Source organism: Bombina bombina, chromosome 1, assembly GCF_027579735.1.
Source record: "Bombina bombina isolate aBomBom1 chromosome 1, aBomBom1.pri, whole genome shotgun sequence".
Lineage (NCBI taxonomy): Eukaryota > Metazoa > Chordata > Amphibia > Anura > Bombinatoridae > Bombina > Bombina bombina.
Genome location: NC_069499.1, coordinates 593,953,875 through 593,972,463, shown reverse-complemented (window position 1 = coordinate 593,972,463; position 18,589 = coordinate 593,953,875). Strand labels below are relative to the sequence as shown.

The window sequence follows — 18,589 nt, the reverse complement described above, 5'->3', positions numbered from 1 at the left end:
ACGAAAGAAAAAAATTGGGTTCAGTGTCCCTTTAAGTTTACTTGATTTCTTAGGGTTGACAACGACAGGCGGGTCGGAGTAGTCCAAAGTAGCCAAAAACCTCCTTGTTCAAGCTCATATCTGAAGGAATTATACTGTCCGAATCTGAGATTTCATCCTCAGAGGCTACCGATGTATGCTCCTTCTCAGAAATATGAGAGAGAGCGGTCTGAATAGCAGAGGTTGGAACAGAAACTTTAATATCTGAATCTCTAACGTTCCTCTTGCGCTTTCCCCTTAGCATAGGAATGGCAGACAAGGCCACTGATACCACCGAAGATACCCGAGCAGCAATTTCTGCTGGCAAATACACTCCTCCAGGAGCCTGAGAGGAACCGCAGGGCACAGTATGTGACACCACTAAGGCTTGAGGCGTTTGGAGGAGAAAGTTGTGGCATTGCCTGAACAGCATCATCCTGAGAGACGGTTGGCTTAGAAACAAAAAAGTTTATCCTCTCTATACATGAGGAACAAAATTGCAAGGGCGAAACAATTTGATTTTCTAAGCAAAGAAGTCATCTGTCCATAAGAACATAATCTTGTTCCATGACTGAGATTAAAGTTTTATTTATCTTTTGAAAGAAAAAAAAATTAATGAGGTACTGTTACTTTAAATACCCAAAAAGTTACAGTAGACCTTATATAAAAACTGCGCCTCTTAGCTTCAAGTAAATAACCCAATAGACAAATAAAACCTTGTGCAGCAAAAAAGAATATACGAACAATCTTTTCTAAATAAGTTCACCTCTACACCTCAGCCAGTGACTGGGGTGTCTACCTGCCCTTTCTGCTAGGAATACTGTGCTGAAAACCCTGGACTCCTGAAGCCGCTCCGAAAACAGACTCAGAAAGATGGTCACATGACCGGCAAATGAAGCTGCGCCACTCATGTAAAGCGCGCGCTTCAAGCTAGAAGAGCCGATGTGAAAACTGTCTCTGACAGAAAACAGGGTCAGAGCCGGCAAGGATCGCAATGGATTTGCGATCAAGTTATGACAAAGTGACACACAGTCCTAATAATAACTATTAAGAAATTATTAAAAAATATGAGCCACCAGAATGGAGTTAACGCCTTACTGCCAATAAAGGAGATTAACCCCTGTCTCTGTATCACATAACAATCGTGCCTGCCCACTGCCATAAATCCATCCTGTAGCCAGGATTTCAGTCCCATAAACAAAGCAGAGTTTGAGCAGCATCTCAGCTGAACCCCTACAGTTCCAGCCTCCTAGCCCCAGAAGACAAAAAGCACTTACCTGCACATCTAGCTGTCCGGCAGCTCACCCGGTGTGAAAGGAAGCCACTCTTTACAGAGACCTGTGTAAAAAAAACAGAGTAAACCTACTCTGGCTTTCTGTACTAGGGCATCAAAATATTAGGAAAATGCAGCAAGGCCCACCTTACAAATTCCTAACTGCTTTAAAGCCAAGACTACTCTACTGAAGAGATTGACGTGGACTACAGCTATACCCAAAATCTTGCTTGTAGCGAAAGAAATACAATTTTCTTCAGACACCAAAACTTCACCTCCTCCATTGACAGAGGCAAAGTGAGTGACTGGGGATTGGGGTAGAAAGGTTCTTCAAGCGGTGGTGCCTTCTGTTTAGGTCCTCCTGCCTTGTTCTCCCTCCTTGTTCATTCAGTGTCCTCTAGGGTGAGTATTGGTTCCCACTAGTAATTGGAATGACATTGTGGACAAAATGTATGCTTACCTGATAAATGTCTTTCTTTCTTGACATGGAGAGTCCACGACCCCTCCCTCTTTTTCATTATAATTTGCCAGGTTTTTTTTAAGTAAACCTCAGGCACCTTTTCACCCTTGTGTTTCTTCTTTTTCCATTTTCCTTCGGCTGAATGACTGGGGATTATGGGAAAGGGAAGTTACACTTAACAGCTTTGCTGGGGTGCTCTTTGCCTCCTCCTGCTGGCCAGGAGTTGAATATCCCACTAGTAATTGGAAATATGTCGTGGACTCTCCATGTCCGGAAAGAAATTATCAGGTAAGCATAAATTTTGTTTTTATGTGGAAAATCATTCAGCAAGAGACGTTGATGAGTCAGTGAAAAGAATTATGTGGGAGATAAAAAGCTCAGGAGGAGAGAGGTAGATTTGACTTAAATCAATAAGAAGGTGGTACTGTAAACAAATGGACAGTCAAGGAAGTAGCATGGTAGAGGAGACTGAATTAAAAAAATGCATATGGATGATGTGATACCTTACATTAAAGGATTTATACACGTTTTGCACCATGTATTAGAACCATTAATATTGTTTTTAGCCAAAGAAAGTACAAAATCCTATTTTAAAAGTTATCTATTGAATCTACAATCAAAATCTCCCTAGACAGTAAGTTCCATTGCTTAAAGGGACAGTCATCACTAAAATTGTTATTGTTTAAAAAGATAGATAACAACACCTTTACTACCCATTCCCCAGCTTTGCACAACCAACAGTTATATTAATATACTTTATAACATTTAAACCTCTAAATTTCTGCCCATTTCTAAGCCAATATAGAAAGCCTCTTAATCACATGCTTTTTATTTGCTTTTTACAACAGGATACTGCTAGTTCATGTGGGCCATATAGATAACATTGTACTCATGCTCATGGGTTCTGCTTAAGAGCTAAAATGTGAATCAATAGCCAATAAATAAAAAGTAATGTGATCAGGGGGCTGTCAAAAGAGGCTTAGATACAAGGTAATCACAGAGTCATGTTGGCTGTGCAAAACTGGGGAATAGGTAATAACAGAATTTATGCTTACCTGATAAATTACTTTCTCCAACGGTGTGTCCGGTCCACGGCGTCATCCATAACTTGTGGGAATATTCTCCTCCCCAACAGCAAAAGCTGTCCATATAGTCCCTCCCAGGCTCCTCCCCCCCAGTCATTCGACCGACGGACAGGAGAAAAAAAGGAGAAACTATAGGGTGCCGTGGTGACTGTAGTTAAAGAAAGAAATTTATCAAACCTGATTAAAAAACCAGGGCGGGCCGTGGACCGGACACACCGTTGGAGAAAGTAATTTATCAGGTAAGCATAAATTCTGTTTTCTCCAACATTGGTGTGTCCGGTCCACGGCGTCATCCATAACTTGTGGGAACCAATACCAAAGCTTTAGGACACGGATGAAGGGAGGGAGCCAATCAGGTTACCTAAACAGAAGGCACCACGGCTTGCAAAACCTTTCTCCCAAAAATAGCCTCCGAAGAAGCAAAAGTATCAAATTTGTAGAATTTGGCAAAAGTGTGCAGAGAAGACCAAGTCGCTGCCTTACATATCTGATCAACAGAAGCCTCGTTCTTGAAGGCCCATGAGGAAGCCACAGCCCTAGTTGAGTGAGCTGTGATTCGTTCAGGAGGCTGCCGTCCGGCAGTCTCGTAAGCCAATCGGATGATGCTTTTCAGCCAAAAGGAAAGAGAGGTAGCAGTAGCTTTTTGACCTCTCCTCTTGCCAGAATAAACGACAAACAGTGAAGACGTTTGTCTGAAATCCTTTGTTGCTTCTAAATAGAACTTTAAAGCACGGACTACATCTAAATTGTGTAACAAATGTTCCTTCTTTGAAACTGGATTCGGGCACAAAGAAGGCACAACTATTTCCTGGTTAATATTTTTGTTGGAAACAACTTTTGGAAGGAAACCAGGTTTAGTACACAAAACAACCTTATCTGAATGGAACACCAGATAGGGTGGATTACACTGCAGAGCAGATAATTCAGAAACTCTTCTAGCAGAAGAAATAGCAACCAAAAACAGAACTTTCCAAGATAACAACTTGATATCTATGGAATGCAAGGGTTCAAACGGAACCCCTTGAAGAACTGAAAGAACTAAATTTAGACTCCAAGGAGGAGTCAAAGGTCTGTAAACAGGCTTGATCCTGACTAAAGCCTGTACAAAAGCTTGAACATCTGGCACAGCTGCCAGTCGTTTGTGCAACAAGACAGATAGAGCAGAAATCTGTCCTTTTAGAGAACTCGCTGACAATCCCTTATCCAAACCTTCTTGTAGAAAGGAAAGGATCCTGGGAATTTTAAACTTACTCCATGAGAATCCCTTGGATTCACACCAACAGATATATATTTTCCATATTTTATGGTAAATCTTTCTAGTCACAGGTTTTCTGGCTTGTACCAGAGTATCTATCACGAAATCCGTAAACCCACGCTTAGATAAAATCAAGCGTTCAATTTCCAAGCAGTCAGCTGGAGAGAAACTAGGTTTGGATGTTCGACTGGAGCTTGTACTAGAAGATCCTGTCTCAAAGGTAGCTTCCATGGTGGAGCCGATGACATATTCACCAGGTCTGCATACCAAGTCCTGCGTGGCCACGCAGGAGCTATCAAAATCACTGAGGCCTTCTCCTGTTTGATCCTGGCTACCAGCCTGGGAATGAGAGGGAACGGTGGAAAAGCATAAGCTAGGTTGAAGGCCCAAGGCGCCACTAATGCATCCACTAGAGTCGCCTTGGGATCCCTGGATCTGGACCCGTAGCAAGGAACCTTGAAGTTCTGACGAGACGCCATCAGATCCATGTCTGGAATGCCCCATAATTGGGTCAACTGGGCAAACACCTCCGGGTAAAGTTCCCACTCCCCCGGATGGAAAGTCTGACGACTAGGATAATCCGCCTCCCAGTTGTCTACTCCTGGGATGTGGATCGCAGATAGGTGGCAGGAGTGATCCTCCGCCCATTTGATGATTTTGGACACCTCTCTCATCGCCAGAGAACTCCTTGTTCCCCCCTGATGGTTGATGTAAGCAACAGTCATCATGTTGTCTGATTGGAATCTTATGAATCTGGCCTTTGCTAGTTGAGGCCAAGCCTGGAGAGCATTGAATATCGCTCTCAGTTCCAGAATGTTTATCGGGAGAAGAGACTCTTCCCAAGACCATAGGCCCTGAGCTTTCAGGGAGTCCCAGACCGCGCCCCAGCCTAATAGACTGGCGTCGGTCGTGACGATGACCCACTCTGGTCTGCGGAAGCTCATTCCCTGGGACAGGTGATCCTGGGTCAGCCACCAACGGAGTGAGTCTCTGGTCTTCTGATCTACTTGAATCACTGGGGACAAGTCTGTATAGTCCCCATTCCACTGTTTGAGCATGCACAGTTGTAATGGTCTTAGATGAATTCGAGCAAAAGGAACTATGTCCATTGCTGCAACCATCAACCCTACTACTTCCATGCACTGAGCTATGGAAGGCCGTAGAATAGAGCGAAGAACTTGACAAGCGTTTAGAAGCTTTGACTTTCTGACATCTGTCAGGAAAATCTTCATTTCTAAAGAATCTATTATTGTCCCCAAGAAGGGGACTCTTGTCGACGGAGACAGGGAACTTTTTTCTATGTTCACCTTCCACCCGTGAGATCTGAGAAAGGCTAGAACATGTCTGTGTGAGCCTTTGCTTTGGAAAGAGACGACGCTTGAATTAGGATGTCGTCCAAGTAAGGTGCCACTGCAATGCCCCTTGGTCTTAGAACCGCTAGAAGGGACCCGAGCACCTTTTTGAAAATCCTTGGAGCAGTGGCTAACCCGAATGGGAGAGCCACAAACTGGTAATGTTTGTCCAGAAAGGCGAACCTTAGGAACTGATGATGATCTTTGTGGATAGGAATATGTAGATAGGCATCCTTTAAATCCACGGTAGTCATAAATTGACCCTCCTGGATTGTAGGTAAAATCGTTCGAATAGTTTCCATTTTGAACGATGGCACTCTGAGAAATTTGTTTAGAATTTTTAAATCCAGAATTGGTCTGAAAGTTCCCTCTTTTTTGGGAACTACAAACAGATTTGAGTAAAACCCCAGACCTTGTTCCACAGTTGGAACTGGGTGTATCACTCCCATCTTTAACAGGTTTTCTACACAATGTAAGAATGCCTGTCTCTTTATTTGGTTTGAAGATAAGCGAGACATGTGGAACCTTCCCCTTGGGGGTAGTTCCTTGAATTCTAGAAGATAACCCTGAGAGACTATTTCTAGTGCCCAGGGATCCTGAACATCTCTTGCCCAAGCCTGAGCAAAGAGAGAGAGTCTGCCCCCTACTAGATCCGGTCCCGGATCGGGGGCTACCCCTTCATGCTGTCTTGGTAGCAGCAGCAGGTTTCTTGGCCTGCTTACCCTTGTTCCAGCCTTGCATCGGTTTCCAAGCTGGTTTAGTCTGGGAAGCGTTACCCTCTTGTCTAGAGGTTGCAGAGTTGGAGGCCGGTCCGTTCCTGAAATTGCGAAAGGAACGAAAATTGGACTTATTCTTAGCCTTGAAAGGCCTATCTTGTGGGAGGGCATGGCCCTTACCCCCAGTGATGTCTGAAATAATCTCTTTCAATTCTGGCCCTAAGAGGGTCTTACCTTTGAAAGGGATATTAAGCAATTTTGTCTTGGAAGATACATCCGCCGACCAAGACTTTAGCCAGAGCGCTCTGCGCGCCACAATTGCAAACCCTGAATTTTTCGCCGCTAGTCTAGCTAACTGCAAAGCGGCATCTAAAATAAAGGAATTAGCTAACTTAAGTGCGTGAATTCTGTCCATAACCTCCTCATACGGAGTCTCCCTACTGAGCGATTTTTCTAGTTCTTCGAACCAGAACCACGCTGCTGTAGTGACAGGAATAATACACGAAATAGGTTGAAGGAGGTAACCTTGCTGTACAAAAATCTTTTTAAGCAAACCCTCCAATTTTTTATCCATAGGATCTTTGAAAGCACAATTGTCCTCAATAGGAATGGTCGTGCGTTTGGCTAGTGTAGAAACCGCCCCCTCGACCTTAGGGACTGTTTGCCATAAGTCCTTTCTGGGGTCGACCATAGGAAATAATTTCTTAAATATAGGAGGAGGGACAAAAGGTATGCCAGGTTTCTCCCACTCACTATGTCCGCCACCCGCTTGGGTATTGGAAAAGCGTCGGGGTGCACCGGGACCTCTAGGAACTTGTCCATCTTGCACAATTTTTCTGGGATGACCAGGTTGTCACAATCATCCAGAGTAGATAGCACCTCCTTAAGCAGTGCGCGGAGATGCTCTAATTTAAATGTCACAACATCAGGTTCTGCCTGCTGATAAATTCTTCCTGAATCAGAAATTTCCCCATCTGACAAAACCTCCCTCATAGCCCCTTCAGATTTGTGTGAGGGTATGACAGAGCAATTATCATCAGCGCCCTCCTGCTCTACAGTGTTTAAAACAGAGCAATCGCGCTTTCTCTGAAATGCAGGCATTTTGGATAAAATATTTGCTATGGAGTTATCCATCACTGCCGTCAATTGTTGCATAGTAACAAGCATTGTCGCGCTAGAAGTACTAGGGGTCTCTTGCGTGGGCAAAACTGGTGTAGACACAGAGGGAGATGATGTAGAACTATGTTTACTCCCTTCATCTGATGAATCATCTTGGGCAACTTTACTATCTGTGGCAGTACTGTCCTTACTTTGTTTGGACGCTATGGCACAATTATCACACATATTTGAAGGGGGAGACACATTGGCTTCCATACATACAGAACATAGTCTATCTGAAGGCACAGACATGTTAAACAGGCTTAAACTTGTCAATAAAGTACAAAAACCGTTTTAAAACAAAACCGTTACTGTCTCTTTAAATTTTAAATAGGGCACACTTTATTACTGAATATGTGAAAAACTATGAAGGAATTATTCAATCTTAACCAAATTTTCACCACAGTGGCTTAAAGCATTCAAAGCATTGCACCCCAAATTTCAACCTTTTCAACTAATTCCAGACCCACACACATGCAGCTGCATGTACTGCTCTCAAAAGTAACTGCGCAGTAATGGCGCGAAAATGAGGCTCTGCCTACTACAGAGAAAGGCCCCTGACTGGGAAGGTGTCTAAACCAGTGCCTGACGTAAAAAAACGTTCCCCAAAGTTAAAAAGTGTGAATATCAACATCAAACTGTATAAAAAGCCTAAATAAAGCAATCGATCTAGCCCATAAAAGTGTCTACCAGTTTTATAGCCCAAATTAAGCCCTTTATTCTGTTTGAGACTAAGAAAATGGCTTACCGATCCCCATGAGGGGAAAAATGACAGCCTTCCAGCATTACACAGTCTTGTTAGAAATATGGCTAGTCATACCTTAAGCAGAAAAGTCTGCTAACTGCTCCCCTCAACTGAAGTTATCTCATCTCAACAGTCCTGTGTGGGAACAGCAATCGATTTTAGTTACTGCTGCTAAAATCATACTCCTCTCACAAACAGAACTCTTCATCTTTTTCTGTTTCAGAGTAAATAGTACATACCAGCACTATTTTAAAATAACAAACTCTTGATAGTAGAATAAAAACTACAACTAAACACCACATACTCTTCACCATCTCCGTGGAGATGCTACTTGTTCAGAGCGGCAAAGAGAATGACTGGGGGGGTGGAGCCTGGGAGGGACTATATGGACAGCTTTTGCTGTGCTCTTTGACATTTCCTGTTGGGGAGGAGAATATTCCCACAAGTTATGGATGACGCCGTGGACCGGACACACCAATGTTGGAGAAAAAGGGATTTTCTATCTTTTTAAACAATTAAATGTTTTGAGTTGACCGTCCCTTTAACTGTTCTTACTGTGAAAAACCTAATAGCTGCTAAAAGTAAACTCTTCTTTCATCTAGCCAAGTGCTGGTCTCCTTGTATTCAATTTCCTTTGTATAAACAATGATACTCTCCACTTTCTATACATTCACTGAACATATTTATTTACATTAGTAATGTCACTTTCTAGAAAGAAAAGAAAAAAAAAAAAGATCTCATTTGGCTAAACTCTCCTAAAACTATTCACCATTTGAATTTTGCCCTAGTTTAAACCTTTTCTACCTCTGTAACAACAATTTTGCAAAAGTTGTGCTTAAATATCCTATACATGTTCAAGGTTAATAGCAAATAAATTATGTTTTCTTCAGCCTATGCCCTTTTATATGGAAACATTGCTTTTTAATCTCGGATTTGTCTTTTAAAAATATACTGAAAAAAACTGATTTATACTAATTTGTGAGGAATCCCACATATAACTTCAATCCAAATTAAAGCAAATTGAAGTGTAAAATGAATATAGACTCCTTAGCATCTATAACTTAATAAAATATATAGAATTTCAGGCTAGAGGGTGGCTGAGGTGTTCAGTCCTTGCACTTTGAAGAAATGTAATAATTCATTTAAATAGTTAATTAAGTTAACATGAGTTCCCATTTAAAACACAGCAATCCTCACCTTACGGATACCACGAGTTCTGTTCCAAACAAAGTCATACCAGTCCCGATAGTTTCCCTCTCCTTGGTCCATCACACGAGTCACCAGGTAATCCATTGTCATACTCAGTACTGGTGTAGGACGTAGTTCATGAGGCAACGGTTCCTCCTGATCAGCTGAGGAACGGCTATACTCTTTTATAGCAGCTGCATGGTCGAGCTGTAGGAATATTACTCATCATACCAAGCACTAATGTAAGCAAGTAATTGTTGTGTGGCATATTGTATAATACAAAAGCACATTTTTATATGACTTAAAATCAGTAGAAACCATGGCAGATGATATAATTAGACATACATAATCTAAAATGTTACAGCTCATGTATGGTCTTAAAAGGACATGAAACCCAAACATTTTCTTTCATAATTCAGAAAGAGCATACAATTTAAAACTTTCCAATTTACTTCTATTATAAAAGTTGCTTTATTTTGGTATTCTTTTCTGGAGGAGTAGCATTGCACTACTGGTAGCTAGCAGAACATATTGGGTGAGTCAATGACAAGAGGTATATATCTGCAGTCGCCAATCACCTGCTCTAGTTCTCAGTAGTGCTCCTGAGCCTACCCAGGTATGATATAAAAAAAAACATTTTGGGTTTAATGTCTCTTTAAAGGGACACACTGAAGTCACAATTAAACTTTTATGACTGAGACAAAGCATGCAGTTTTAAGGGAATTTCCAATTTACTTACATTATAAAATTGTTTAGAGTCTTTTATATGCACAAATTCTGAGGCACCAGCTCCAGCTAACATGTTTTGTATTTATTTTAAATAATCTTGAATAAATGTATCATGATTTGAGCAGTTTGCTTTTTTGCATTGCTAGTGTACTATTATACTAGAAGAAGTGTTCCGGTGAGCTCTAAGCAGTCAAGCAAAATAAATACAACTAGTAGCTAATTTAAGCTACAAAAGTGCAGATTTTGAAAGTCTCATACAGACAGCAAGGCCCTGTGGAAGCAAGAAAGCTAAGGGGGAAGTTTGTGAAAAAGGTGATCTGGGTTGAATTACTAAAACATGAGAATGTCAGGCCACAAAACTGAAGTGAGTAAACTAACAAATCAAAGCAAGAATGTAGCAGTGATCACAAGAGCCCCATGGGCCAGATTGATTTAAAGGGACAATATACTGTAAAATTGGTTTCCCATTACTTGTTTTACCAAAGTGAGTATAAAATATATGAGGAAATGATTATTTGTGTTTATTTTTGTAAATGAAATAGCTGTTCTGTATGCCTCAAGAGCGCAGAGAAATTGATGTAGCAAGAGAAAGTGGTGGTGCCAATCGTTGGTGTGGTGGGAGGGTCAGACGGGAGGTGGGTGGGCAGGGACTGCTACATTGCAGAAACTTATTTCCACATAGAGCGAGAGGGAGGGAAGGAGAAATACATTATTAGAGAGGAACCGTAGAAAATGATCGCTTGGAAGGGGGCAGCTACACTACAGAATTTTTTTTTATATAAAAATGGATATAAACTGGGTACTGGCAGAGAGCTGCCAGTACCTAAGATGGCGGACACTAGGGGGAGGGATCAGGGAGGTAAGAAGGCTAAGGGGGGGGGAATCCTACACCTACACTGCAGGAAAAAAAAAAAAAGCACTAAAACTTCACATGATACCGGGGGGGGGGGGGGGGAGATAGGTAGAACTTGCAGCGAGAGAAGATCTCCTTATCTTATGAATCTCTATATACATTAGAGGTTTCCTTATCTTACCTGTCTATATACACACACACACAAGTCCAATATTTAATACAACTGAAACACTCTCTCCAACCCTCTACTGGGAGTGTGATTATTTGCTCTGGTTTGTTGTTTAAAAAGCTTTTCCGCTTTAAGTATTGAAATTCTTAGTATAGCTGATAAATTAATACACTCAAGCAAGTAAAAGGGATCATTGGGAATAAATTAAAGGGGAGACATTTTTACAGTGCACTGTCCTTTTAAACCTCCTAATGATACAGTGTTTTTTTGTGTGGTAAACCTTATAACATCTGAACTGATCAGAAAATGGAGTACAAGCTCAGGTTTCTCACTGTGCTGCACTTGTTCTATGTATAGTGCCAAATTCATTATTTTGTCACAATCCCAAGTCAAGGCACATGCTGAATCACTCATTTGGACTACGTATGAATGAATGTTAACCCCTTAACGACACGCGTCGTACAGGGTACGTCTTGCACAAACTGGTCTTTAAAGACCAGCGACGTACCCTGTACGACGTTGGGGTTGAAAGCGGCTGGAATCGATCCTGATCGTTTCCAGCCACTTTCCGGTTATTGTAGTGATGCCTCGATATCGAGACATCACTGCAATAACATTTTTCCCCATCCGATGCAGAGAGAGCCACTCTGTGGCCCTCTCTGCACCGGACATCGATGCCGCGATCGTTGGTGGGTGGGAGCAGACGTGGGAGGCGGGTGGGCGGCGATCGATGGCTTACCGGTGGGCGGGATCGTGGGCGGGATTGCTGGGGGGCGCGCACGGACGCGCGCGCGCGTGCACGGGGAGGGAGCGGGTGGGAACCATTACACTATGGAACAGTGGTTTCTATTTAGAGGGAGAGAGGGGGGATAAATATGTTAATCGAAGGGATCTGGGAGGGGGTGGGGGTTTAGTCTTGGGGGGGGGGAAGCTACACTACAGAAAAGTGGGGAAAAAATAAAAAATATACATTTTTTTTGTAAACTGGGTACTGGCAGACAGCTGCCAGTACCCAAGATGGCTCCCAATAATGTAGAGGGGGAGGGTTAGAGAGCTGTTTGGGGGGGATCAGGGAGGTTTGGGGCTAAGAGGGATCCTACACAGCAGCATATGTAAATATGCTCCAAAAAAAAAAAAAGAAAAAAAAAAAAAGATACCTTTTATTTTAGTACTGGCAGACTTTCTGCCAGTACTTAAGATGGCGGGGACAATTGTGGAGTTGGGGCAGGGAAGAGAGCTGTTTGGGAGGGATCAGTGGGTCTGATGTGTCAGGTGGGAGGCTGATCTCTACACTAAAGCTAAAATTAACCCTGCAAGCTCCCTACAAGATCCCTAATTAACCCCTTCACTGCTAGCCATAATACACGTGTGATGTGCAGCGGCATTTAGCAGCCTTCTAATTACCAAAAAGCATTGCCAAAGCCATATATGTCTGCTATTTCTGAACAAAGGGGATACCAGAGAAGCACTTACAACCATTTATGCCATAATTGCACAAGTTGTTTGTAAATAATTTCTGTGAGAAACCTAAAGTTTGTGAAAAAGTGAACATTTTTTTTTATTTGATCGCATTTGGCGGTGAAATGGTGGCATGAAATATACCAAAATGGGCCTAGATCAATACTTTGGGATGTCTTCTAAAAAAAAATATATACATGTCAAGGGATATTTAGGTATTCCCGACAGATATCAGGGTTCCAATGTAACTAGCGCTCATTTTGAAAAAAAGTGGTTTTGAAATAGCAAAGTGCTACTTGTATTTATGGCCCTATAACTTGCAAAAAAAGCAAAGAAGATGTAAACATTGGGTATTTCTAAACTCAGGACACATTTTAGAAACTATTTAGCATGGTTGTTTTTTGGTGGTTGTAGATGTGTAACAGATTTTGGGGGTCAAAGTTAGAAAAAGTGTGATTTTTTCCATTTTTTCCTCATATTTTATAATATTTTTAATAGTAAATTATAAGATATGATGAAAATAAGGGTAACTTTAGAAAGTCCATTTAGTGGCGAGAAAAACGGTATATAATATGTGTGGGTACAGTAAACGAGTAAGAGGAAAATTACAGCTAAACACAAACACAGCAGATATGTAAAAATAGCCCTGGTCCTTAAGGGAAAGAAATTGAAAAATGGTAGTGTCCTTAAGGGGTTAAGATTCAGAAGTTTAAAGTGTAAGTAAAGTTAAACTGACAGTTCGCTACCAATGCAAATAACATCAAAAATAAAGTATAGTTTCATTCATCGTTTTTTTTTAAATACCTTTTTTAATGCAGTAATTTAGTTATTTATTATCCCGTCTAATAACCTCCTTCCTCCACCCGCATACAAATTTTTTTTCGGTTAGTAGTGACGTTCTCATCCGTATCTAACGGATTGGGTCCCCCACTGGCGTCTACATAGGAATTGATGACTCCCACTTCCTGTATTGCGCATGCGTTAGAGATTAATCTCTAGTACTCTGGATCTGCGCGTTCACAACTCCCGCATGCGCACTTTGAACAATCGATCGGCATCGGACCAAAACATTCTTCTTTCTGCAATCCCTTTTTCAAAGTAAGTTTAGATATAATAAAATGCAATTGATATATATATACACACTCTTAAAAAATATTTACATACTTTGATATACTGTATCGGAGTGTAGATGGCAGAATTGCGCATGCGCATAGTTCCAAACATCGAGAACGCGCACTCAGGAGGAGCGCATAAATCATTTAGAGAGACAAAGCAGGAAGAATGCAAGGGGGAGGAGGAAGCGGAGAAAATAGGGTATGAATAAATATAAGATTTACTTGAAAGCAATGGTGTTATTCAAAAAACAAAGTTAGCGACTAGGATGTTGGTCAGATTATATGTTATAAGATGCATTGCACTTAGAAAAACTTTACTTTCACTTTAAGAATGTGATTAATGTTGCAGCGGGTTGATTCCTAGAACTTTGAGTGAGTGCTTTGTTGTGGTTTATAACATAAGTGATTTACCTTGTCGGTTCCTGGAATAAGCTCAAACACACTAAGCTGGTTTCGAGTCTCTCTCATATATCGCTCCTTCTCAGGGCACATATCTGGACATGTTCCCACAAAGACTTTGGCCTGGTCCAATTCAGTTCTCTTCACACGGGCTACAGAAAGGATTGCAAAAAAACATAATTTATGCTTACCTGATAAATTCCTTTCTTCTGTAGTGTGATCAGTCCACGGGTCATCATTACTTCTGGGATATTACTCCTCCCCAACAGGAAGTGCAAGAGGATTCACCCAGCAGAGCTGCATATAGCTCCTCCCCTCTACGTCACTCCCAGTCATTCGACCAAGGACCAACGAGAAAGGAAAAGCCAAGGGTGAAGTGGTGACTGGAGTATAAATTAAAAAATATTTACCTGCCTTAAAAACAGGGCGGGCCGTGGACTGATCACACTACAGAAGAAAGGAATTTATCAGGTAAGCATAAATTATGTTTTCTTCTGTTAAGTGTGATCAGTCCACGGGTCATCATTACTTCTGGGATACCAATACCAAAGCAAAAGTACACGGATGACGGGAGGGATAGGCAGGCTCTTTATACAGAAGGAACCACTGCCTGAAGAACCTTTCTCCCAAAAATAGCCTCCGATGAAGCATAAGTGTCAAATTTGTAAAATTTGGAAAAAGTATGAAGCGAAGACCAAGTTGCAGCCTTGCAAATCTGCTCAACAGAGGCCTCATTCTTGAAGGCCCAAGTGGAAGCCACAGCTCTAGTAGAATGAGCTGTAATTCTTTCAGGAGGCTGCTGTCCAGCAGTCTCATAAGCTAAACGAATTATGCTACGAAGCCAAAAAGAAAGAGAGGTAGCAGAAGCTTTTTGACCTCTCCTCTGCCCAGAGTAAACGACAAACAGAGAAGACGTTTGTCGAAATTCCTTAGTTGCCTGTAAGTAAAATTTTAGAGCACGGACTACATCCAGGTTGTGCAGTAGACGTTCCTTCTTCGAAGAAGGATTTGGGCACAAAGAAGGAACAACAATCTCTTGATTGATATTCCTGTTAGTCACTACCTTAGGTAAGAACCAAGGTTTAGTACGCAGAACTACCTTATCCGAATGAAAAATCAAATAAGGAGAATCACAATGTAAGGCTGATAATTCAGAGACTCTTCGAGCTGAGGAAATAGCCATTAAAAATAGAACTTTCCAAGATAACAACTTTATATCAATGGAATGAAGGGGTTCAAACGGAACGCCCTGTAAAACATTAAGAACAAGGTTTAAACTCCAAGGTGGAGCAACAGTTTTAAACACAGGCTTAATCCTGGCCAAAGCCTGACAAAAAGCCTGGACGTCAGGAACTTCTGACAGACGTTTGTGTAACAGAATGGACAGAGCTGAGATCTGTCCCTTTAATGAACTAGCAGACAAACCCTTTTCTAAACCTTCTTGTAGAAAAGACAATATCCTAGGAATCCTAACCTTACTCCAAGAGTAACCTTTGGATTCACACCAATATAGGTATTTACGCCATATCTTATGGTAAATCTTTCTGGTAACAGGCTTCCTAGCCTGTATTAAGGTATCAATAACTGACTCAGAAAACCCACGTCTTGATAAAATCAAGCGTTCAATTTCCAAGCAGTCAGCTTCAGAGAAGTTAGATTTTGATGTTTGAAGGGACCCTGTATCAGAAGGTCCTGTTTCAGAGGTAGAGACCAAGGTGGACAGGATGACATGTCCACCAGGTCTGCATACCAAGTCCTGCGTGGCCACGCAGGTGCTATTAGAATCACTGATGCTCTCTCTTGTTTGATTCTGGCAATCAATCGAGGAAGCATCGGGAAGGGTGGAAACACGTAAGCCATCCTGAAGTCCCAAGGTGCTGTCAGGGCATCTATCAGGACTGCTCCTGGATCCCTGGATCTGGACCCGTAACGAGGAAGCTTGGCGTTCTGTCGAGACGCCATGAGATCTATCTCTGGTTTGCCCCAACGTCGAAGTATTTGGGCAAAGACCTCCGGATGGAGTTCCCACTCCCCCGGATGAAAAGTCTGACGACTTAAGAAATCCGCCTCCCAGTTCTCCACGCCTGGGATGTGGATTGCTGACAGGTGGCAAGAGTGAGACTCTGCCCAGCGAATTATCTTTGATACTTCCATCATAGCTAGGGAGCTTCTTGTCCCTCCCTGATGGTTGATGTAAGCTACAGTCGTGATGTTGTCCGACTGAAACCTGATGAACCCCCGAGTTGTCAACTGGGGCCAAGCCAGGAGGGCATTGAGAACTACTCTCAATTCCAGAATGTTTATTGGCAGGAGACTCTCCTCCTGACTCCATTGTCCCTGAGCCTTCAGAGAATTCCAGACGGCACCCCAACCTAGAAGGCTGGCGTCTGTTGTTACAATTGTCCAGTCTGGTCTGCTGAATGGCATCCCCCTGGACAGATGTGGCCGAGAAAGCCACCATAGAAGAGAATTTCTGGTCTCTTGATCCAGATTCAGAGAAGGGGATAAGTCTGAGTAATCCCCATTCCACTGACTTAGCATGCACAGTTGCAGTGGTCTGAGGTGTAAGCGTGCAAAGGGTACTATGTCCATTGCCGCTACCATTAAGCCGATTACCTCCATGCATTGAGCCACTGACGGGTGTTGAATGGAATGAAGGGTGCGGCAAGCACTTTGAAGTCTTGTTAGCCAGTCCTCTGTCAGGTAAATCTTCATTTGTACAGAATCTATAAGAGTCCCCAGGAAGGGAACTCTTGTGAGTGGAACGAGTGAACTTTTCTTTTCGTTCACCTTCCATCCATGTGACCTTAGAAATGCCAGTACTAACTCTGTATGAGACTTGGCAGTTTGAAAGCTTGAAGCTTGTATCAGAATATCGTCTAGGTATGGAGCTACCGAGATTCCCCGCGGTCTTAGTACCGCCAGAAGAGCACCCAGAACCTTTGTGAAGATTCTTGGAGCTGTAGCCAATCCGAATGGAAGAGCCACAAACTGGTAATGCCTGTCTAGGAAGGCAAACCTTAGGTACCGGTAATGATCTTTGTGAATCGGTATGTGAAGGTAAGCATCTTTTAAATCTACAGTGGTCATGTACTGACCCTCTTGGATCATAGGTAAAATTGTCCGAATAGTCTCCATCTTGAACGATGGAACTCTTAGGAATTTGTTTAGGATCTTTAAGTCCAGGATTGGTCTGAAAGTTCCCTCTTTTTTGGGAACCACAAACAGATTTGAGTAAAACCCCTGTCCCTGTTCCGATCGTGGAACTGGATGGATTACTCCCATTAACAAGAGCTCTTGTACGCAGCGTAGAAACGCCTCTTTCTTTGTCTGGATTGTTGACAACCTTGACAGATGAAATCTCTCTCTTGGAGGAGAGTATTTGAAGTCCAGAAGGTATCCCTGAGATATTATCTCTAGCGCCCAGGGATCCTGGACATCTCTTGCCCAAGCCTGGGCGAAGAGAGAAAGTCTGCCCCCCACTAGATCCGATCCCGGATCGGGGGCCCTCAATTCATGCTGTTTTAGGGGCAGCAGCAGGTTTCCTGGTCTGCTTGCCCTTGTTCCAGGACTGGTTAGGTTTCCAGCCTTGCCTGTAGCGAGCAACAGCTCCTTCCTGTTTTGGTGCAGAGGAAGTTGATGCTGCTCCTGCTTTGAAATTACGAAAGGAACGAAAATTAGACTGTCTAGCCTTAGCTTTGGCTTTGTCCTGAGGCAGGGCATGGCCTTTACCTCCTGTAATGTCAGCGATAATCTCTTTCAACCCGGGCCCGAATAAGGTCTGCCCTTTGAAAGGTATATTAAGCAATTTAGACTTAGAAGTAACATCAGCTGACCAGGATTTTAGCCACAGCGCCCTGCGTGCCTGAATGGCGAATCCTGAATTCTTCGCCGTAAGTTTAGTAAGATGTACTACGGCCTCCGAAATGAATGAATTAGCTAGTTTAAGGACTCTAAGCCTGTCCGTAATGTCGTCCAGAGTAACTGAACTAATGTTCTCTTCCAGAGACTCAATCCAGAATGCCGCTGCAGCCGTGATCGGCGCAATGCATGCAAGGGGTTGCAATATAAAACCTTGTTGAACAAACATTTTCTTAAGGTAACCCTCTAACTTTTTATCCATTGGATCTGAAAAAGCACAGCTATCCTCCACCGGGATAGTGGTACGCTTAGCTAAAGTAGAAACTGCTCCCTCCACCTTAGGGACCGTTTGCCATAAGTCCCTTGTGGTGGCGTCTATTGGAAACATTTTTCTAAATATCGGAGGGGGTGAGAACGGCACACCGGGTCTATCCCACTCCTTAGTAACAATTTCAGTAAGTCTCTTAGGTATAGGAAAAACCTCAGTACTCGTCGGGTACCGCAAAATATTTATCCAACCTACACATTTTCTCTGGTATTGCAACTGTGTTACAATCATTCAGAGCCGCTAACACCTCCCCTAGTAATACACGGAGGTTTTCCAGTTTAAATTTAAAATTTGAAATATCTGAATCCAGTCTGTTTGGATCAGAACCGTCACCCACAGAATGAAGTTCTCCATCCTCATGTTCTGCCACCTGTGACGCAGTGTCTGACATGGCCCTAATATTATCAGCGCACTCTGTTCTCACCCC

The 18,589-nt window shown here is 42.5% G+C and overlaps 1 protein-coding gene across 2 annotated transcripts in view; it reads right to left on the bottom strand.

Annotated features, from left to right (window-relative positions):
* Nucleotides 1-18,589, bottom strand: part of MCM3AP (minichromosome maintenance complex component 3 associated protein) — a 338,223-nt gene that overhangs the window by 281,330 nt on the left and 38,304 nt on the right. For both annotated transcript variants that reach the window (XM_053698891.1, XM_053698892.1), the window contains exons 7-8: nt 13,986-14,125; nt 9,260-9,457 (exon numbers count right to left, since the gene is read on the bottom strand). In XM_053698891.1, the coding sequence (XP_053554866.1) occupies nt 9,260-9,457; nt 13,986-14,125 (338 nt within the window). The remainder of the gene's footprint in view (nt 1-9,259; nt 9,458-13,985; nt 14,126-18,589) is intronic.